Source organism: Rattus norvegicus, chromosome 9 (assembly GCF_036323735.1).
Source record: "Rattus norvegicus strain BN/NHsdMcwi chromosome 9, GRCr8, whole genome shotgun sequence".
Lineage (NCBI taxonomy): Eukaryota > Metazoa > Chordata > Mammalia > Rodentia > Muridae > Rattus > Rattus norvegicus.
Window position 1 is genome coordinate 2,705,259 of NC_086027.1, and position 22,869 is coordinate 2,728,127.

Here is a 22,869-nt window from a genome sequence, read left to right on the forward strand (position 1 = left end):
GATATCCAACTTAATATATAAAAGGTACAGAAATTTATTATTTTATATATGGCCTATAGTTGATCCCTATGTTCCCAAGAAAAGGGAGTTTTTATTGCAAAAAATAGGATTATAGATCATTGATTCTGTGAAATACATGGATATGTAAAAAGAAACAATGTCAGATGTCATGGTCTGTACAGTAAGCAAATATTCCCCGGTTTTATGCAGTCAGAGGTCTAGAAAAAATACATTGGCCTCCAGAAAAAGGGAAAACCTTAGGAATCGAAATGTGTGTCACATGTATTGTCTTGGGTAGTAGATTTACTTTTAAGAAAAAAACTCCCTCCTCCTTGGTCCCTAGAGATTTGGGTGCTAAGAAAAATCTGTTCCCTAATTCAGGGTTGTAAGCAACTCTCCCCAGCAAAAGCATTGATGACCTCTAATGAAGCAGAGAGAAACATCTAACTTTGGAATAGGGGTTGCCAAACAGTATTCCCAGTGACATATGAGAGACTGGAGGAAAGGGCCCCCACAGAAATTGATCCATTTGGGTAAAGCTAGTTAGCAGGTAGGCCATAGAACTTCCCACTGACATCATCAGTAAGCCCTTCACTGGAAAATCTATTGTATCTAAGAGATCCCTAGAATCTCCTGTGTGTGATGTCACCAGTGTTGTGGTGACACCAACTGCCTTTGGGATATTCCTTCAGTTCCCTTTGGGTTCACAAGCAGGCATGTTTCGCCAGCTGCTCAGGCTATTTCGCAAGGAAAGTGGAGATCAAGGAGAGACCACACCAAGGCAGAAGGAAGATGACCTCCTCTCTAGTAAAACAAGAAGGAGGAAATCATTCTGGGGAAGGCTTGGTGAGTCCTGGGCAGAGTTGGGGAACATCCTCAAGGAGGTAGGTTTGAGGTGTGCCTTCAAGGACTAGGCCTTAAAAGCAGGAGCCTTGGTATTTCTCAAAGGCAAACCAAGAGTCAGGAGTTCCCGATCATTAATTTGAGAGAAAGCCAGAAAGTGGTAAGCCTTCAGTTTCTTTTCTGGAAGTTCTTTAATTGTGAGTGGCAGTTGGAGGCACTGTGAGATTAAGCATGTTTCCATTCATGGTGAGGAGTTGAAGCATTTCATCCTCTAGATTACTGTAGGTTACATAAGTCTCTGATGGGGAGAACAAGGAAGGATGTGCCCCTGGAAATGAATTGAGTTCTCAGACACTTTGGGCTGAAAAATACATGATTAGAGCTTGATGGTGCTAAGCATTATGAACTCCAGGATTATGTGCACCACAGCTGATATGAGATAATAATGTCCCAGATGTTTATGTCTCAGTCAGATTATAACTTTCAGTGTCAGGGGTCCTGTAATAGTGAGTGTGGCACATGTATGGCATTAGAGCTTGGGAAGAGGGACATAGCTTAAGAATCCAGTTCAAGAAAGCTTTTCTGTTCTTTCAGGGATTCACCCAGTCTCTACCATTTCCCCTTCCTCAACCTCCTTTTGGGATTCAGAATGATGTTTTCTGCCCATGGGCCATAAAATATGCAAATTCACTTGGGTTTATCTATCTATCTATTTATCTATCAGGATTTGGTAGGAAGACATCATCCCAAAATGTCATCAGTGAGCAAGAGAAGTGTCAAAAGGAACTGGAGGAACTCAAACTTGAAATCCAGAAGTGTAAATTCGAGAGGGATGAACTTTATCAAATCCTGGACCTTTATATCTATGATGATTGGGACCTCAGGTAGTCATTATGCCCAGTAACCTGTTCACTGTCTTGTGCTCTCTCTCTGCTAACCCAAGATTTCCTCATAGCACCAGAGAGTTTCACCTCTCATCCTGGATTTTAAGGAGCCTTGGCAGGCATTTGCTTGTGAGATAAGCTAGGTGCTGTGTGTTTAGGGTCAACCCCCTTTTTACTTGACCCTGAGCTCCTTGGATTAGCATTGGTTCTGTTAATAGCTAGAAGGACCTGGTCACACTTGCTGCCTCTAAGTGAGGGAATGAAATGCCTCCATGTCATCATTCTTTTCCTCTGATTTTGTTCATCATACACTGATTCTATGGCACCTCCATGCATGTAGTTGGGATTCTCCTTGTGTTTTATATGGGTTGGTATGTATGTATGTGAAAGTATTTGTGGGTTTTATGGTCACGGTCAGGAAGTCTGGGGAGTTTGATGGGATCTGAGGATTTGTGTGATGGACAGTTTGCAGGTCATGATGGTGTGGAAGCCCACAGGGATCAACAGAGCACTTTGCATCTTCTGTTTACTTAGGTGGTAGATAGGACTCTCCTGAGGGAAGGAGGGGTTACAAATCCTCTTCCCTGTCAAAGTAGTTATGCCCTCTGGTAATTCAGGGAACAGTAGGAAACAAGGTTTGAGAATCCCTGTTTTCAAAACAAAAGAAATGTCATCACAACTATCTGTTGGACCCAAGCCACTCCAGTACAGAGGGTCTTTGCAGAACCATATCTCCACAGTCTTTGAAAGAGTCCTTATTTCAAAATAACTCTTTGCTGATTTGCATAGAAACATTTCCTTGAAATAATTGTTGTTGGAGTCTCACTGTTGTGTTTTTGCTCTGGTCTTTGTGTTTGCCACATGATTCCCTACCCCCTCCTTTCTTAAATTTGAATTTTTTATTGGTTTTTTTATTTACACTTCACCTAATTCTGAAATCAGGAGTTCAGATTGTTATTTCTTCCTTGGGCCATGTCCCAACACAGGCTGGATGTCGAATTGCCAATACTTCAATCCGAACATGAGAGGAGAATGATGGCTATGCAAATGATGACCAACTCAATAAGTGATGCCATGGAGAGGTACAAGGAGCTCATACAAGCGAACAGTTCCTACCGGTGAGTCACTGACAGAGATGAGAACCCAGCACTAGGCAGGAAATGCTTCTGTCCTGTATGACTTTGAACCAGATTCAGGGCTCTGGTTCCGTAGTGTCTGACTCTTAACAAGAAGCCTGCCTCCTGGCAAGGGTCTTAGATTAGTAACTAATGGACTCATTTGTCGTACATGGGAAGTGTGTAGAAGACACTCCAATTGTTATTTTCCCCATTGAGGATCCTCTAGATAGAAAGTTTTGAACCATGATGGGAATATCAATCAACTCTGAACCTGTAGGACTCTGACAGCATATTTAAAGATCTGTGATGCATGAGAAACACATGGAAAGATTGTATAGCTATTGGGTCTTCAACTAACCCTCAGAGGGGATTTCCCCACTATGTGAAGATGGTTTTAGCACACCATAGATATATAAGCACCCATATGGACCATCTCTTCTTCCTTGATTTAGGTAAACCGTCTTAGTGTCAGGATTTTCAGAAGTACTTTGATTCATGTGGATTGTGGATTCTGGATTTGACCCCCTCTAATTGGTGCTAACTTGTATAGTGTGGCTCTTTTCTGGGGATGTCTGGGGATGAGGACCCTTGAAGGGATGATTGCACTTGCAAGAGTGACAGGCAAATAGAAGCTGCCTGGGATTTACCATTGTTTGTTTGTGGTTCAGCATCAGGCACTCCCAGCTCCTGCGTGAACAAGCTCAATTGAAGAACAAAATACAGATTTTGCTGAATGAGAAGAGAGAACAGCTGGTGGAGCAGACTGAACTGCCAGCATCCTCTGTGGAGGCAAAGAGGCTCTGTGAAGAGGCCGGAATGAACATCTGTGTCCCCAGTGCCAAGCAACAGCAGGTAGGGTTAGACCTCAGGGTCAGGTTGTCCTCATGTCTTACCATAAACATAGACAAACCACTGTAACTGTCTATTGACTGATCCATGTACTGTCTTCTGTCTCATCCAAGTGTTCATTTATGTGATGGCTTACAAGGCTTTCTGTGGAGATAGCCCTTTTTCAAGAAACGGCATGTTTGGAAAGCAAAAGCTCCTGCTCTTTGAGAATCTGCAGTTTGTTAAGGGAGATAAGTTGATCACACATCACAGCACTACATGCCATTATGTGTGGAGGGTGCTATGTGCAAGCCCCTCTTTAGACTAGAACAGGGCTTTGAGGGATGAAGCAAAAGCCTGGAGCTCATTTTCTTTACAGTGATCATTGGAGACTCCAGGAAGTAAGTAGTTTTCAAGGAGGAGAGCCTGGTGGAAATGGCAAAAAAAGGTTCTAATTGTCATTTGTGGTAGCTTTTGTTCTTCCTCCCCCATCCCCCTCTATATGAAGATGGTGTCTGCATGCTTCATAGATCTTGGGTAACTACAGAGCCTGAGGAGCAGCATGTCAGTCCTGTCTTATTTGAGTGCTCCTGGAGAGTTCACATCTGGGCCTTACAATATGAAGCTGGTTAGAAGAGCAAGGATGTGGAAAAGGTTTCTCAAAGGCTGAGGGTTGGCATGAGAGATTTGAGACTTCAAGAACAAAGTTATGCGTATGTACCCCCAATTCTCACCAAGAAAGCTGCATTGCTGTGCTGACCTGCATCTTGGGGAACATGCGGGGAGGCCAGTTCATGACAAGCAATTTTGTTTAGTCATCATCCAACTTAGTCCTTTAAGCCTAGGTCTCTCAACAAACCTGAAGCTTCCTGTTTTGTGCTGGCCAGCAGTCTTTGCATTACTGGTCCAGTTCCAGGTGGAGCCCCCTCTCTTATTTTCTCAACACATTCTTAAAACATTCAGTGATTTTCAAAATAAGGATTAGATTTCTTCACTTTACCTGAACATAGGTATCCCCCTGGAAGACTCTGGTTTGTCTCATTGGTTTTGCCATGATCTTGCATGGAATCCTAGAGTGCATCCCTCTGCTGACATTTCTTTGCTGACTATATCATGGGCATGGCATTCTTTTAGGATAGACCCCCTCTCAATATTGTACAGTGCTGCATTTCAGAAAAGTCACTGTATGTTATTTATTTAGCCTTTTTCTGACTGACATTTAGGTTGTTTTAATATCACATGAACTCTAATGTGATGAAAAGTTCCTGGTAAATGACCATGAGTCACTGCCTTCTCTGATGCTTCCAAGGTCTTCTATGAAGGAAACAGTGTAATTTTAGTGAGGGGCCTATGATGAGTCAGCATAGAGCTTGATGGAGTCTTTTCCTAGAAATCTCTGTCTTGGGAATTTGATGTGGTGTTGTTTAGGCTATTTGTGCAGAACATGTAACTTACTTGTAGGACCATCAAGTATCTGCATAGAAAGGTTTCCTGAAGTGGAAATGAGTACAGGCCAGGGCAGCACAGCCTGCTTGAGTCTAAGAGACTTGTACACAGCATTGTTCCCAGTAATTCCTCACTCAACAGGAAATGTGGTGCATAATAGCAAAGTTTTCATTTGTGCATGTGAGTGTGTATCTGTGTGTATGTGCCCGCGCACGTGCGCATGTGTGTGTGTGTGTGTGTGTGTGTGTTTCTGTGTGTGTGTGTGTGTGTGTGTGTGTGTGTGTGTGTGTGTGTGTTTACCAGCAGTGGCTGAGCATGTTTATTCTCATGTTGTGTCTTTTTCTAATGCTGGATGATTTTTCAAGTCTTTTTGGTATGGGAATTTATATATAGGAGTGTGGGTGAGTGTGTGTGTGTGTGTGTGTGTGTGTGTGTTTGTGTGTGTATGTGTTTTTTCAGTAGTGAACGTCTGTTTCCCTCTATTTCCAAGTTTCATGAGAAACGAACTCTAAGAGTTCACTTTACATCCATGAAACATGAAATACAGCTGCCCAGTCATTTGGCATCTCCATCTAGCTCTGTACAGCCAAAGGACACTTAACTTATTAACTAATTCTGTTTTCAAAAAATTCATAACAGAATTATCTTGCGAAGTCTGGGGAGGAGTGGGAAATATGTTCAAGTGAGTCCGGTTTCACAGGGGTAACAAATGGTAAAGACCTGGATCTTGCAGGTCCCTTTTTGTTATGGTGTAGAAGCAGGACAATAAAGTTCTTTAGAAATGCAACCCCCCAAAAAGAGGACACAAAAACACCTGTAAAGTTAGATTTTCAAGTGATTAAGGGAAAACTACTGATCTGCATTGAAATCCTTTGGAGCACATCAAAGGAAAGGAGTACAGGGAGGTAATGGCAAGGCTTCTCTATAAAACCATGAGTTTATGCTGCTTCTCTGTTCTTTGTGAATTGTGAAAGCCCACTGGAAGGTTGTGTCACTCACTGTGTCTTCTCCGAGGTTGCTTTCCACATTGCCTGCTACCATTTCTTTCCAGCTACCTTGGCAACTCCAGCTTCCCCTGGGCTGTTGGCTTGGATTTTATTCATTGAGAATTTGAGTTGCTTGGAGTTGTATCATCATACAGCAAAAGTCCCATATGCTGTGGTGCAAGAACAGGACAGTTTCAGGAGCCCCTTTAGGTGCACAGATAATCCAAAGCACTCCCCTATGTTATCTGTGTAGTATTCTGCAAGTGCTGTTAATCAACATCATTGTCTCTCAGTTAATTTCAGCCTCAATGAGGTTAGGAGAAATGATGAACTTCAGATGGGTCTGGGAGTGTAAGAACAGGTAGCCCTATGAGAAGCCATGTTCAGAAATTGGAACAGAAGTTTTAGTTAACCCAGTGATTCCACAAAAAGGAGTAGGTGTTGCCACTGCAACTAGGGAGCATCAGTGTTGTAGTTGTCCCAGAGCAGCCTGGAAGGAGAATCAATCCAGACGTCCATCAGCCAAGGAGTAAAAATGTACCATAGGGTGGAGCCCTTTATGGATTCTTATTCAGTGTGAGATAATCCATGCAAGCTTTTACTTACTTACTCACTCAAAATATCTGTGGCACAATCACATTACCTGGAGAAAATTTATTGATTTCGATCCTGGTTATGGAGATTTCCTATGATTCTAGCTTTGGGCATGAAGTCACTCAGGCTATGGTAAAGAGAGCTTCGATTAGAAGAAGCTGCACACTGTGGGGAAAGTCTGAAAGAGTGAACAAGAACAAGAGTCTAGTCCACCACCAACATATGATCCCTTGCTGGGGAACAAGACTGCTCTACATAGCCTTGGGAACTTGCTAAGCAAGATTGGTAATAGGGAAAGAACCCTGAGTCTATATCGATTTATAAGAGGACAGCACATCACTGACTGAGCCTTTTATAGGCTCTTGTCACTATGCCACACAACATTTGTTTTTATGCCTCCAGCATATCCTGGGGAATCTTTACATTAAGCATTAATGTTCAGGTAGGAACACAGGCTGGAAGAAGCCATTTGAATATCCTTCCCTATATAAATACCCTTTTTGGGTGAATGACCACCCACATGGTTTTCAGCATCAGGCAGCTAAAGAGCTACTCAGAGTATTGTTCTGGTACAGTTCATGTGAATTTTCCCCATGAAACAATATATATGATCCTTTGGATTTCTTGGTATTTTCTACTCCTTTCTTCCTGTGATCTCTCCGGAAAGATCTAAGGTCATTTTCTCTTCTGTCCTCTCACAAATTGCCTTGCACTAGCAATAGACTTACAGGGGTGCTGGTGTGTTTCTACATCACAATCACCTTTAATGTCCATGTGTACGCTGGGAAGATTTGCATGGAGCACATTTTCAGTGATTACAGGATCTATGCAATTCCCATGGATTTGATGTGAGATGGCTTCTCTGTGTATTTGCAGGTACAGCGGTTAAAATGGAACCTAGGCAGGTTCCTTCACTGCAAACATAATCAGAACTTTCACCTCAGTTCTGGGCATGTTCTCCAGAAGGCATCCACATGGTATTCTAGGTTGCTCATAGCTCTCTTGAACTCCGATTCAGAGACAGCTACAATGTTATTATTCAATATATTATACCTGGACCAGTGGAAAAATATGCTCATTTTTTCTAAATTCCAGTACAGTGCATAGTCCACAGTTTAAATTCTAGCAGTTTTTAAAAGCTGAGATATAAATCCAAGCCCAAGTACTCTATGACACTTGAGGATGCAGGGACTTACCTCAGCTGACAGGTCATGCTGGATTGTCCAACTGAATAGAGCTGATGTAAGAGGGAGAGCAGAATAGACAACCCCTCACTAAACCTTTTTTCCCTTGCTCTGCCAGGTCTGAAATTCTCCAGCAGAAACTCAAACATGACATAGACCAGGACAAGATCTCCCTTGGTGAGAAGTGGTACAGGAGGAGCGCTAAGTGTGCACAGCAAATACACCACTATTGCATCTCATCTGTAATGTCCATAGCAATTGTGGACTGCATTTTCCTCCTTTAGTTTGATTTCTTTGGATTGAATAGGCTGTACTTTCACCTTGCCTCTCTCCAGCAAGTGTACAGTTTTGGAGGGACCCAGAGAAGTGCTGATGCACATCAATCAAGAGCTGCTGGTCATCCAGAAAGACTGTGCACGTGTAAATTTGTACTTGTCCTGATGGGTCATCCAAAAGGGTTTCATGGAGATCAGTTCACAACATTGGAAAGACTTTGAGACAAAGACTGTGATGTATTTTATACTCGGTATTGGATGGTCTTGTCCTTCATACCCCACTCCAATAGAAGAGACCTCCTTACATTCCGCTTGAAAAGATTATTACCATCAGTAACTGCTTATCTATTATGTTCCAAGGCCAACTACGGGGTATAAATCTGTTCTGCAGAATGAATAGCAAAAGAATGTTTAGCACAATTCCTCTGTTTAGATTTTGGTTTGAGTTTTGATTATTTTGGTTCTTTGGTTTTTCTTGTATTCATTTGAAAGTTTGTTATTTATTTGTTTTTGTTTTATTCTTACAGTTGATTCGCTATTTTGATAAGGATATAGACTGTATATATTGACTACCCACATCTGGTTACTATTGAGTAAACTGGATGTATTCTTTTAAATAAAACAGTGATCTCAAACTCTTCACTCTTAAGAACCTTTTTATTGATCATTAGTGTCACCATCTGAAATCCCACAGCTATCAGGTAGCGATGGATCTCTGCATTCTCGTGGGGACTGGGCATCATAATTACTTCCCAGTCAGACTGAGATACAAAAGCCATTATACAGTCACTGTAGACTGTGTTTCCAACTGTGTGAATACCATGTTCATCATGCAAAAATTACCCACGGTGTAACCTTGTTGTCAGTATTTAGATACCACTTAATTATGCTGTTTTGTGGATCAGAGTGTTGAATACATTAATGGGATATACATCAGGTTTTCTGTAATATTTCCCAGGAAATAAAAGCATGGGATAAGGGAGATTAAAAGCAATCAGGAAGCCAACACCCAAATTTTGTTTTGGAAAGAACTGAACACCCAGAAATTTGGATGATCCTGACCACAGCACAGACCGTCACTTCTGTCCACCTCTGCACACATCCCTGGCCCAAGAGGAAACTGCACAGTGCCTCGGATACAGGAATATGAGAGCAGTCAGCGACAGGAACCTACTTGGTCCAGCCTGGACCCAGAACTGAACTGAGTACCGAGAATATTTGAAGAAAACCAAAGGCATAGTATTCTGTGTTTCCTGATTGTGGCTTTTTTTAACACTCTAAATGCGATTTTGTTTTGTTTTGTTTTTGGATATTTTTTCATTTCCATTTCAAATGTTATTCACTTTCCTTTTTTCCCGGAAATAAGACCCCCTATACCATGGCACTCCCTTCTTCTATAACGTGTTCCCTTTCACATCGACCCCCTTTCCCTACTCCTGACATTCCCCTACACTGAGGGTCCAACCTAGACAAGACCAATCGTTTCTCCTTCTATTTGTGCCCAATAAGACCATGCTCTACTACATAAGCATTTGGATCATAGGTCAGTCCATGTATAGTCCTTGAGTAGTGGTTTAGTCCCTGGGAGCTCTGGTTGGTTGGCATTGTTGTTCTTATGGTGTTGCAAGTCCCTTCAGCTCTTTTAACCCTTTCTCTAATTCCTCCATCTTGGATCCAGTTCTCAGCTCGATGATTTATTGCTAGCATTCGCCTCTGCAATTGACATGATTTGTCTGTGCCTCCCAGTAGATTGTTATAGCAGGATCCTGTCATCATGGTCTCCTTAGCTGCATCAATCTTATCTACTTTTGGTTGATATATATACATATATATACATATACATATATATGTATATATATATATATATATATATATATATATATATATATATATATATATATTCACTGTCTGCTCCAAACTTTTGCCTCCATATCCCGACCTATGAATATATTTGTTCTCCCTTTTAACAAGGAGTGAAGCATCTGCATTTCAGTGGTCCTTCTTCTTGAGAGGCAAATGCTAGCAGCAAACATTGAACTGAGACTGGGCTTCCCATTGGAGGAAATAGTGAAAGTATTGGAAGAGCTGAAGGGGTTTGCAACCCCATAAGAACAACAATGCCAACCAACCAGAGCTCCCAGGGACTAAACCATTACCCAAGGACTATACATGGACTGACCCATGGCTCCAGCTGCATATGTAGCAAAGGATGGCCTTGTTGGGCACCAATGGAAGGAGAAGCATGTGGTCCTGCCAAGGCTGGATCCCCCAGTGAAGGTGTATAGGGGGGGGGGACAAATTGGGTGGAGAACATTGTTATAGAAGAAGGAGAGTGGGATGGGATAGAGGGCTTATGTTCGGGAAACCAGGAAAGGAAATAACACTTGAAATGTAAGTAAAAATTATTCAATAAATGAAAAAAATCTGAAAAAAATGAATTTGTGACCAATGGTGCTGGGTTAATTCCTCACAAGTTGATCAGATCTTGAAGAAGTTCACATTGATAGATTTCTAGGGTAGGAACTCCCAACATTCCCTGCTTCAGTAAAAATAGGGCTATGTATTCAGGCCCTTCCCAGCGTAAGAGACACAGACTGTCCCTTCACAGATCATGGGAGACAAAAAAAACAATGAAAGTTCCAAGCCTATACAGCTGGGTGTGGTCGTGGTTTGGCCTTGTCTACCTGGATGGTTAATCACAAGAGTTCCACTTTTCTGTATTTGAAGTATGGAAATGAGCTGGAGAAACGAATCAGCAGTTAAGCACAGTGGCTGCTGCTCTTTCAGAGGACCTGGGTTGGAGTCCTAGTACCCACATGGCAGCTCTCAACACTCCATAACTCTAGTCCCAGGGATCTCATGCCCTCTTCTGATCTTTCTACACACCAGGCACACACTACTGCCCAGATATACATGCAAGCAAAAGACCTGTGGACATGAAAACAAAGAAACAAATACAAGCGAATAAATAAATCTGTGGAAACCACTATATCTCAACAGAGCATAGGTTTGCTACAAAAATAAATGAACTTTTTTTTGTCATCTACATGAATTTATTCATACTTTCTTAAATAAAAGATGAAAAGGAGGAGAAGGAGGAAGAGGAGGAGGAGGAGGAAGATGAGGAGAAGAAGGAGGAGGAAGAAGATGAGAAGTTGGAAGAGGAGGAGGAGGAAGATGAGGAGGAGCAGGAGGAGGAGGAGGAGGAGCAGGAGGAGGAGGAGGAGGTGGTGGTGGTTCGGGTGGCCAGGGAAGTTATTCATAAACACTGAACAGGAACCAAGACTCCAAAACTTGAGTACTCCTTGTACCCCCAGCCTCCAACCCTCCCGGAGTTCCTTTACAACAAGACACCCAGATCAGCAGCAGAGGTACCTGGGGTCAGCACTCAGATTGTGAACAATGGGATGGAAGGGGAAAGTTCAAAAATGGGAGCTGAGAAGGGGAAGGGATGAAGAAGAGAGATCCTAGGCTCTAGAGGACAGTCTGCCACAGGAGGGGAATGTGAGCCAGTATGGGGGAGCCCATACTGTGGCCCATGCTCCCTGGACCCCAGAGCACCCCATGGTTTGTTCTTCAGTCCACTCCCCTATTCCTGAAGCCTCACAGGCCCAACTCCAAGTCCTCCAGCCCCTCCTCCAAAACCCTGTGCCATGTCAGCTTTTCCAGCTGTTCTCTGTTGAACTTCCCAGCCTGGAGGCGTTACTGCAGCTTCTCCACCTGTATCAGCTTCTTCCTTAAGTTCCTGATCTTCTTGTCTTTCTCTGTGGTGGCAGCAGAGTCGGGTGCATGGAAGGCAGATAGAGAGGTGGCCTGGGGGCCATGGAGAGCACTGGGTGTCTGGGCTGAGAGTCCCAGAGACACCTTATCAAGAGTCCTGCTCAAGGCCTCTGTGTCTTTCTCCTGTGGCTGTCTCCTATTCTCCTTCCACTTCAGGTTGCGTTTGGCTGTCTTGGAGAGGCCTGCTTCACCACTGTCAGGTCTGGATGAGGTGACCTGTGTGGAGGCCTCAGGGCTCTGTCCTGGGGAAAGTTCTGGTTTACTCTTGAAAAACTTCACTTGTTTTCATAGGCTTGGTTTCTTGGAGCACATATCCTTCTTTGACCCTCCGCTACTTGTGCTGTGTCCCATCGGGTCTCTGTGTTGATTCAATGTAGTTGCCGACGGTCATGTCAGTTACAACGGGAGTCGCCATCTTGAGAACCAGAACCCAATAAATGAATTAATAGGGGTGATAAATGGAATTGTCCTGCATTTAAGTTCTTGATAAATGGCAGCATTCATTCCTTTTTAAAATTGCTTTTTAGGTGACCTGGGTTGGATCTGGAATTGTGTTGGGTGGTTTTGAGTTTGAGAACTCAATAGACTATGCCTTTTATATGCATCATTGTTGCTGTCTAGTGGATGAGTTAGGTCCATTTTAAACCTAATGCAGGCACCACAAAGTGAGTTTGGAGAGGACGTACTGAGAACAACTCCCTGGGCTCTAGCTGTCTTCTAGATAACCCACTGTCTCTACATGGAAACCTTGCTCAGGCTACCTTCCTCATTTCCACCACCTTATGTCACTGACATGACAGATGCCTGAGAAACACTTTTCTTCAGCCAGATCTGCCTCTTCCCAGGTGCCCCCTTGTTCTATGTCTAGAAGGTTCATTCATGTTCGTCTCCTCCCACAAACCCTGTGTATCCTTCAGAACACAGTTGAGTTCTTCCCAGCATATGGAAATAACACCAGACAATGGAGACTCTAGAGTCAGGAAAACATCTAAGAAGACAGGGCACTCAGATTGCACAGGATCCTGATAACCAATGGGGAAGACAGGGTGGATAGACAGATGGCCACTTCTCTATTCAATATTTGAGAGGGCACATGCACTTCATAATTCAGGAAAGTCTCTACATGTATACCTGTAAATAGCTCAGCTGATTACTACTAATTGCTGGTTTGCTCTGAGTTAACTTCTAATCCAGGAATACTTCAAGAGGAATACTTCAAGGTTTGGCGGCCATTGCGTATTCAAACCAGTTGCAGAAATACCAAGGAGGGAGAGCTACAGGAATATTAAATACAGAAGGCCCTAGCATGAATCTCAGGAACAAGGCAGCCACCTGACCAGAGGAGCAAGCCTGAGCTTTGAAATGAAGGACTTTGCTCCCACTCACTCCTGGCTGGAGATGAGAAGGAAGGTAGGACATTAATCTCAGATCTCTAGCTCCCAGAGCATAGCACAGCGTCAAGGTTCAGTTCTTTGTTCGCTATTGTTTTTTTCATGCTGCTTTTAGGATTATTTCTTTTAGTTTTCTTTCCTTTTCTTTTTTCCTTTCCTTCCTTTCTTCCTTCCTTTGTTTCTTCCTTCCTTCCTTCCTTCCTTCCTTTCTTCCTTCCTCTCTCTCTCTCTCTCTCTCTCTCTCTCTATCTTTCTTTCTTTTTTAATACAGGGTTTCACTGTGTAGCTCTGGTTCTCCTGGAACTCGATCTTTTGACCGCTATGTCCTTGAACTCATAGAGATCTGCCTGCCTCTGCCCCACAGGTGGTAGGATTAAACACAAGGCATGCACTATCACTGCCTGGCTAGAATTATTTCTTTATTTTGTATTTTTGACCTCATGATTGAATGTCACAGAGAGTTTCTTCTCTGATTCTGTCTGTTTGGACTTCTACATGGCTGTTACACCTGCAAGCTTAATTCTTTCTATACATTTGTGATGATTTCTGCTAGAATTTCACTGAAATATAAGTCTGTCTCATCCATTCGATGTTACTTCGGCTGTTCCCTGCTATACCCCATGAATTCTTAGGTTTGGACTCTTGAATGTGTCCCAGGCTCTTTGGGGATATTGTTCATGCTTCTTATTTTTCCTCCTTGTCCTCTACCCCTGAGATTTGTTCTTGTGCATGATCTTATCTCTTAATGACAGTCTTGGTTGTGGTTTCTACCAGTTTGACCATCCTCTTCAAATATTTTTATTTATTTAGTTTTTAATGTTTCAATCTCGTTGCAAAGTTTTTCCTCCATATTTTGAAATTCTACTACTGTGCTCTGAACTATTACATTTGCTTTTGAGGCTGTCTGGACAAGATTTTGGTTAGATTTCCTTAATTCATGAATTTATTTGACTCTTTATGATCATCAATTCTTTTGAATAGTAAGGCTGTAGATTCTTTCTAGGACATTTCAATTACTTCTGTATGGGATACTGTGATCCGTAACTTAGATCTGCATGCAGTCCAGCTATGATGACTGGGGGAATTTGACTTTGATTTCAGATGAGTGACAGAGGCAATCTAGTCCTTGCTATGTGCCAACAGGATCAAGCATGAGGCAGCACCTTAAGCACCAAGGTGACCAGATGGAGTCAAAAGTTTGGTCACCCCCAGATTCTACAAACCTGTTGGAGACTGGATACCCAATTTCAGACCAGATAGCCTGTCTACAATCATGGGACTGAACACAGTGCTACAGGCCCAAAGTAACCTCTAGAACCATAGAAAGGGAGACTTGAGGCCTGGCAGTAACCTTTGGCACCTCAGACTTCAGGATTTCATACCCACATTGATGTCAGATACCACTGGAAGCAAAACTGCAGTATTTCGAGGGAACCCTGAGCAAACTGGAACCACACCTCAGACCCTGTACTGACCTGGTCTGGAAATGTGGTTGCAAGGTACTCTCTGGTCCTGCAGGAATTGGAAGTCTGGATCCAAGACTAAGTCCCACATAAGCTGGAGGATCAGTCACAGGCTCACTCTAGACATCAGGCATTTCTGCAGAAAAAATAATTTTTCATCGGTTCATGTGCTGATAAACTCTGAGGCTGACTCCACATGTTCCCTTGAGTACCCACCAGGAGTGGTACATGTGGATTATGATAGTGGTTCTGTTTTTAGTTCCTTCAGTAGCCTCCACATTAGTCTCTACAGCCTTTATGATAATTCACATTCCTACCAGCAATGTAAACCTATAGTCATTTATTTCTGTATTAAAAACCAAAAGCACAAATACTATTTGGATGTGTGACTGATATATATGTCAGGGGATATGTGTACCACAGGGCAGAGCTGAGGGTTAGAGAGAGTCTGTATGGAATCGGTTCCTTCTCCCACCTTTACATTAGTTCTAAGAATTAAACCTGGTAATCAGGCCAGGATCTAAGTTTCTTTACATACTGAATCATCATTTTGCCTGGGATGACATGGAATTTCAGTGGAGTTTCTATTTGTATTTCCTTGGTGGCTAAAATCATATTTATTGGTTATTTGTACATCTGTTTAGCAGTTGAGGGCTGGAAGTGTGGCTTAGTGGTAGAATATTTACCCAGCATCCAGTTCTGGCTGCAGGCCCGAGTCATACACACACACACACACACACACACACACACACACACACACACACAATCACACACACAATCACACAGAGAGAGAGAGAGAGACAGAGAGAGAGAAACACACAGATGTTTACACATGAGACACAGAGTCACAAAGACACAGAGAGACAGAAACTGACAGACAGACAGGCAGACAGACAGAAATTTCTGTTCAGATCATTTGCTCATCTCCTAACTATATTGCTTATTAGCTATTGTTTTATTTTGGTTTGGTTTTGAGATAAAATCTTACTGTAAAGCCCTAGACGGTCTAAAACAAGCTATGTAAAGAGGATGGCCTAGACTTCACAGAGTTTGCCTGTTTATGCAGACACGAGTTGGGATAGGATGTGCCACACTGTCCTTCCCTACTTTACTTCTTTATAGGATGGAGATTTATTCTGGGTTAGATGAATGATTGAGCAAAGATATCCTCCCCAAGAATACTTTGGGGCTTTAGTTACAGTGTTTGATCTATTTTGAGTTGATTTTCATAGAGCAGGAGAGACGGGGATCTAGTGTTGCTCTTCAATGTGTAGCTACTCAATTTGCCTGACATCACCTGTTTAAGAATACATTTTCTCCAACTTTTCTCCAGCACACCTTTATTAAGTAAGAATCAGATGGCTGTGACTACATGGCTTATTTCTCAGTCCTCTCTTCTATTCCATTGACACATAATGTATGCGTTTCTACAAAATCCTGTCTTTTGTTATCCAGACTCTGTCTAATTTTGAAATTAGGTGATGTGGTACTGGGAGCATTTGTGGTTTTGAGCAGGATTCCTATAGCTATTCAATAGAGTCTTAACAATAAAAGAAAGACATTCATTATTGATCTCTAGCCTCTATATCAGTGGTTCTCAACCTTCCTCAAGCTGCAGCCCTTTAATAGAGTCCTTGTGTTGTGGTGACCCCTAACTATAACATAACAAAGGGGCTGCAATCCACAAATTGCAAAATGCTGCTCTACACACATGCACACACATGAGCTCACTCTCCCCAATGTATAAGCGGACTCTCTCCATAACAAGTACATCACACACACACACAGACACACACACACACAGACACACACACACACAGACACACACACACAGATATACACACACACACAGAAACACACACACAGACACACACACACACAGATGCACACACACACACACACACACACATACACGTAAAGTCTTAACATATCTGGTATAATTCAACAGTGCATCTGTCCCATCTTATCCTTATTGGAGAATATGGACACTTTTTTTTTTGCTACAGCTTCAATATCATTGCTTCTTAAATGCATATATTTGGAACAAGGTTTTAGTGTGCCTCTCTGGCTATCCTGGGACTTGCTCTGTAGACTAGGCTGATATAAAACTCACAGAGATCTCTGGGCTTCTGCCTTCCAAATGCTGAGATTAAGGAATGTGTGTCACCAAGATCAATAACATTGTTTTTTACATTTCATTTAGGTGTTTTTATACCCTGCAAATGGTTATGAGTCATGAAGTGGGTGCTGAGACTTGAACTTGGTTGCTGTGGAGGAGCAGCTGGTCCTCTTAACCACTGAGCTATCGCTCCAGCCCCTTACATGATTTTTGGTCAAAGGAATAAGATATGAATTATATTTCTCTCTCTGAGTGGAAACATGACAATCTGAATTATTCAAGGCCTATAATATAGATACATAGCATTTTGGCTCCTCCCATAAAATTAATTCAGATGGGCTTGTCAATCACATGGACAGAAAACAAACCTCACAAACTATAACCTTGAAACAAAAGTCATCTAAAGACCTTAAAAGGATACAAGAGATAACTATCCCTTTGATGAACTGATGTACTTATACATTCCAGGAGCCCCTCCCTTGATGCAGCTGCTTACAGATTGTCCTGGTTAGATTTATTTTTTCTTTTTGGTCACCTTGGCAAAAACCAGGATCCGCAGGAAAGAAGAAACTTCTGTTGAAAAATTCTCTCCTTAAATGTGCCTATACAGAAATGTGTGCAGGAATTTTCTTGATTAAGGACTAATGCAGTAGGGCCCAGCCCACTGTGGGTGAGGCCACCTAGATAGGGGTTATTGTGTGGTATAAGGAAGCAAGCCATGAGCAAGAAGCCAATAAGCTTTCTTTTTCTCCCCAGCCTCTGCTTCCGGCCCTGCTCCAGGTTCCTGCCTTGATTACTGCTCAGTCCGTGTTCCATGGATGATGAAGGACAAGCTTTAAAATGAAATAAACCTCTCCCTTCCCACCTAGCTTTGGTCTTGTGTTTATCATAGCAACAGAAATCCTGACAAAAATTCACCTTCACTAAGTCTGACATCTTCACAAGTTCTAACTCAAAAACTGTAATTTTTATCATCCTGACCCCCCACACACATACACACCACGCCTTATAACTACTGATGAGATTCCTAAATCTGTTGGCCATAATATTGGGAGCATTCCCACTCTCTCTAAAGACACCACCCCCCCCCCACACACACACACCAATGCATCTGATTTTGCAAGCTTCCATATTGAAGCTGCCTGCTTTCGCGGTCTCTAACTTGGAAGACATGCCCCCCCAGCCACCAGTCACCACCCACTACTACCTACCCATCACCCACCCACCCCCTCATCTCCCATGCCCCTGAATATTATTCTGCAGGTCTCCATGTTGAACCTGCTTGCTTTCTTTATATCTAAACCTGAAAGCATGGGTTTCTTTCCTCATTTGCCCATTTCTCTCCTGGCAGTTGAGGAAGATCTATGGTGCCTGCCATGTTGATACTGTCCTCTCAAACCCCATAAAATGGGCCTTCAGCCTCCTCTTGAGTTTGTTAAGTTTTTTTATCTATGAGATGAAGAGCTCTCAGAAAGGCAGCCTGAATTTCCCATGAATGATCATAAAGAAATGAAGACACAAGGGGGCAGCAAATGGTTGTTGTTGTTGTTATGGTTGTTGTTTTTTTGTTTTGTTTTGTTGACATGGTTGTGATAAAGAGTGGACAGGCATGATGTCAACTTAGAGCAGATGATAAAGGAGTGAATGGGATCTAAATGGGAATTTAGAAATGATTGTATCAAATTTAGCAAATAGTTTTCTCCTCTGTGTCCCTGTGTTTGACAGGATGAGGTTGGTCCTTTACCCGAGGTATACTAAGGGAACTAACTTCTCAATGATAGCCGCTTCTCTAATGCCAGCACACCTCAGCAGTGAGGGGACAGAGACACAACTTCATGCTGCTGACCTTGGCAACTTGATAAGTTCCCTGGAAATTGTAGGAACCTTGACTAAGGACAAACCAGGATTCACAGCTTCAATAATAAAAAGAATTTTGGGATTATACGGTTTATAAAGAAGAGTTGGAGACTTTTATTAAACATATTTTATTATGGACTTAATCATGAGACACACTCAGAAGAAAGTAAGATACACAGGAGAGTACAAATGGGGGTTTCTAAAAGAGAGCAAAATGTACCTAGGTGTGGGAACAGTCTCCCCAAGGGAGAGGAACAACTGGTTGTGTGAGCATTAGCCATATGGTCAAGTTTGGTGGCTCTTGGGTGTTTGCTTCTCCAGAGAAGAAGCTGTTTCTGCAGAGAATAATTGACTGAGTAAAACTGCAGTCATGTGGAGACTTTGGGATTCTGCCGACCCTGATGCTAATGATCTTACCAGAAGCTAGCTTTAGTGTCTTGAATTCTGAGCCATGCCTTGCCCACTTCTATTACTGAAACCATAACAGTCCCACTCACAACAACAGTCTCTGCATAGGGAATGGGGTCAGCCCTCCTGCTTACAGAGGAAGTGAGACTTGGCCAGCTAGTTCTGTGTCAACTTAATACAAGCTAGAGTTATCTGAAAGTTGGGAAACTCAGTTGAGAAAATGACTCCATAACATCAGACTGTAAGGTATTTTCTCAATGTCTGATATGGGAGGGCCCAGCCCACTGTGGGTGGTGTCATCCCAGAGCTGGTGGTCCTGGGAGCCAAAAGGAAGCAGGCTGAGCAAGCCATGAGGAGCAAGTCAGTAAGCAGCACCCTTCTGTGGCCTCTGCAGCAGCTCCTTCCTCCAGGTTCCTGCCCTGTTGAGTTCCTGTCCTGGCTTCCTTCAGTGATACTATGAGGTGAAATCCCTTTCCTCCCCAGATTGCTCTCCTTGTGGTTTCAGCAAGGCAGTGGTAACCCTGACCTAAACAGTTTTGGTCAGTACAGCCTTTGCTGTTACCTCAGACTTTGTGTGCTTCCAGAATCCATGTTCTTATCCACACAGACTTCTGGGATAAAATTAACCACTGTGTATAAAACTTTCCACTCAAAGATAAGGAATATGGGAAGAGGCAGACAGCACAAAATGGCTAAAACCAGGAACTAGCAGACCTGGACTGTCCTCAGGAAAGCCGGGTCTTGATTCCCCTGGTAAACAGAAAGAAGCCTGAAGCCAGGAGGAATCAGAAAGGGCCTAGGAAACTCTTTCAGGAGCTTTGTAAGCTGACAGGATTCTTGTGTGTGGGTTCAGCTGCCCTTCCTTCACATTCCTTTCCATTTTCCTGAACCCATACCACTCTGCCCTGGAAGGATTTCAGTGCTAATCATGCTCTCTGAGACTGCATGGACTCACTGGGCTGCTTCCAAGGGCACCACAGGAAGAATTTACAATTTATCACACACTGCTTTGTTCCTCTCTAAGAAAAAAGAAAGAACAGTGTGATATAGGGTAAAGGGAAGGTCTTAAGAGGTAATGACTGGTTTTCTGTGCAGGCTTTTCCTTAAACTGCCTTCTACAGAACAGAGGGGTCCCCACACTTCCCAGGGGCTCCTTAGAACATTTCTTTCTTTTCATTCTTCAGTTGGAGTTGAGGGAGGGTTGGGATGGCTCTGCCTCCACCTTCACTGTCCCTTCAGGGAGCCCAGCAGGAGGCTCTGCTCTCCAGAGTCACCAGAAATGGCAGGCATCACCAACACTGAGCCAGGAGATGGAGACAGGAATTCAGTGTGCTAGCTAGCTGGTGGCCCTAGAGTAAGTCTCCTGTCAAAAGCCTTAAGAGTGTGCTCTGCAACAGGACAAGCTTGGGAGCCACTTGATAACGCAGAGAAACCTACTGGAGGAAGGAACCATGTCACCAGCGCTTCATGGATCCCTTTCCTTCACAACGGAAAGACACTGGCGAGAAACATAACTTTCTTCTATGAAAAGGCATTTTTTTTAAAGGTTAACTAAAAGAAAAAATTAGACCAGCCTGCCTAGTGGAAATAAAATACAAATCACATTTGTGATTTCAAGTTTTCTAATAGTCATATATTTTAAAAATAATAGGTCAAAAGAAATGAGTGAAATTTGAGGAATACATCATGGTACTAGTCAATACATTATCATTTAACATATAATCAGTATAAAGATGTTACCAATAATGTCATTAACACTGATGTATTTCATATTAAGCTCTGTATTCTGATATGCATTTTACATATGTTGGCACAAAACAAAGCTCTTGCTTCCAAGGGGATAAGAGTCAAATAAATGTGACCAGAAACGTGGATTCAACTTGCTGGATAGATGATGAGAGATAGAGAGAGATAGAGAAAGAGATAGAGATAGAGATAGAGATAGAAATAGAGAGAGAGAGAGAGGGAGAGAGAGAGGGAGAGAGAGAGAGCAGCCAGAGGCATCTAGAAGAGTCCAGAGTAGAAAAAGAAAGCTGTAAACTGAACGTGGCCAACAGACTGGACAGGGCCAGACTCTCTGCAGGAGCACAGAGAACAGAGAAAACAGGGAGAATAGCAGGGTTGGAAGGAATTTGACTGGCTGGGGGCAGGGAGCCTGTGAACTCAGGAGGCTGGGGTGCTGGCATGGACTCTGAAATGTGCACTAGTACTGGGTACCTGTAACATTGAAGAAGCCTGGAGCTCCCACATGGTAATGAGAACCACAGGTACCCATGTGTGCCTTCTGCTGGGTAAGGGGAACAGAAGCTGTTTCACAAGTTCCAGAGGAATGTGGTCTCTTACCTAACTGCCACAGGCTGAGCTCATTGGACTGCCCCTTGGGATTCGGGGAACTGGAGTTTCCTTCAGACCTGACACCAGGGGAGTAGTTCCATGATCTTTTATAATGATAAAACAAAGGACAGTCTTGAATCAATTTACTAAGTGAATTAATAGGGAAATTAGGATAAATTGGCTAATATCCCAGAAGGGAAATCTCTGGTACGGGTTTCAGATGCTGTCAGATGACATTTGCACCTTTAGGGTTGTTGTGATCTAAGTTAGAACATCTCAAACATTTTACCTAATAGTCACAAGTATGAGGGCCCATGGCTTGCCAAAGAATGATACCCGGACTCAAATAGTATGAAAAGACATTGAGTGTTTTATTCTGCAGAAGTCCAGCATGTTGGACTCCCCCATTAGCAAGTCAGAGACCACCAATGATCTTGCAGGTGTGATTTAAAGTACATTAGGGAATTCTGGGGTAGGTGACTGTACCGGCTGGTTTGCCTGTCAACTTGACACAAGCTGAAGTTATCACAGAGAAAGGAGAATCAGTTGAGGAAATGTCTCCATGAGACTAATATGCAGGGCAGTGATCTCAACTAGTGATCAAGAGGGGAGGATCCAGTCCATTGTGGGTGGTGCTGTCCCTGGGCTGGAGTTCCTGGGTTCTATAAGAGAGCAAGCTGAGCAAGCCAGGGGAAGCAAGGCAGTAAGTAACATCCCTCCATGACCTCTGCACCAGCTCCTGTTTCCTGACCTGCTTGAGTTCCGGTCCTGGCTTCCTTTGGTGATGAACAGCAATGTGGAAGTGTAAGCTGAATAAACCCTTTCCTCCCCAGCTTGCTTCTTGGTCGTGATGTTTGTGCAGGAATAGGAACCTGACTAAGAGAGTGACCTCTATGTTAATGTGTCAGGTCCATCTCATCTGTATGAGAGTGTCAGGGCTGGAAACTTCTCAGGGAGGTCTGGAAACTGATGCTGACCCATTGTCCTTGCCTCAGGCTAACTTCTGAGGCCTGGACTTGTTTGGAATTGCCCAGTTTGTGGAAACAGATATTTAGGCCTAGTCTCCTTAACTGCCAAGTTGAAGCCTGTCATGGAATCAGCCTATCTTTCTCAACAGTGATATCAGGGAACATATAGGTATTGATAACAAATACCTATGAAGGGAACTAAATATAGGACAAGATCTAGAACATTTCGTCTCTTTACAATTTCCAAGTTCTAATCAGACTGTGATCTTTAACACAGATATGGCTTCTGCTGAGAACTGCAGTTCACATAGAAGACACCAAGGGCTCTACAGTGGCCCCTGTGGTGCTGAGACAGAGCAGAGAAAGATGCCGATTAAGGTCCTTGCAGGTG

The 22,869-nt window shown here is 43.0% G+C and overlaps 1 protein-coding gene and 1 pseudogene across 5 annotated transcripts; one reads left to right on the plus strand and one right to left on the minus strand.

Annotated features, from left to right (window-relative positions):
• The first annotated feature begins 466 nt into the window (after positions 1-466).
• On the plus strand, positions 467-17,776 carry Spetex2el6 (Spetex-2E protein like 6). Of its 5 annotated transcripts, none has more exons than XM_039084356.2 (5): positions 467-846; positions 1,568-1,727; positions 2,714-2,845; positions 3,514-3,697; positions 17,668-17,776. In XM_039084356.2, the coding sequence occupies exons 1-5, from the start codon at positions 717-719 to the stop codon at positions 17,731-17,733; spliced, it is 672 nt and encodes a 223-aa protein (XP_038940284.1). In that variant the 5' UTR covers positions 467-716; the 3' UTR covers positions 17,734-17,776. The 5 variants fall into 5 exon arrangements, with proteins under 5 accessions (XP_038940284.1, XP_063123885.1, XP_038940281.1 ...); XM_063267815.1 differs by lacking the exon at positions 17,668-17,776 and adding an exon at positions 8,002-8,798 and having other exon boundaries at positions 471-846; XM_039084353.2 differs by lacking the exon at positions 467-846 and having other exon boundaries at positions 871-1,727; positions 2,714-2,809.
• Pym1-ps6 (PYM homolog 1, exon junction complex associated factor, pseudogene 6) lies at positions 11,322-12,353 on the minus strand (annotated as a pseudogene).
• Positions 17,777-22,869: the final 5,093 nt, after the last annotated feature.

Coding starts and splice junctions, on each gene's coding strand:
- Spetex2el6 (XM_039084352.2), top strand. CDS start 1,363: ATGTATGGCATTAGAGCTTGGGAAGAGGGACATAGCTTAAGAATCCAG. Junction 1,728..2,713: donor TATGATGATTGGGACCTCAG/GTAGTCATTATG, acceptor GTCCCAACACAG/GCTGGATGTCGAATTGCCAA. Junction 3,698..17,667: donor CCAGTGCCAAGCAACAGCAG/GTAGGGTTAGAC, acceptor TTTTCTCCCCAG/CCTCTGCTTCCGGCCCTGCT.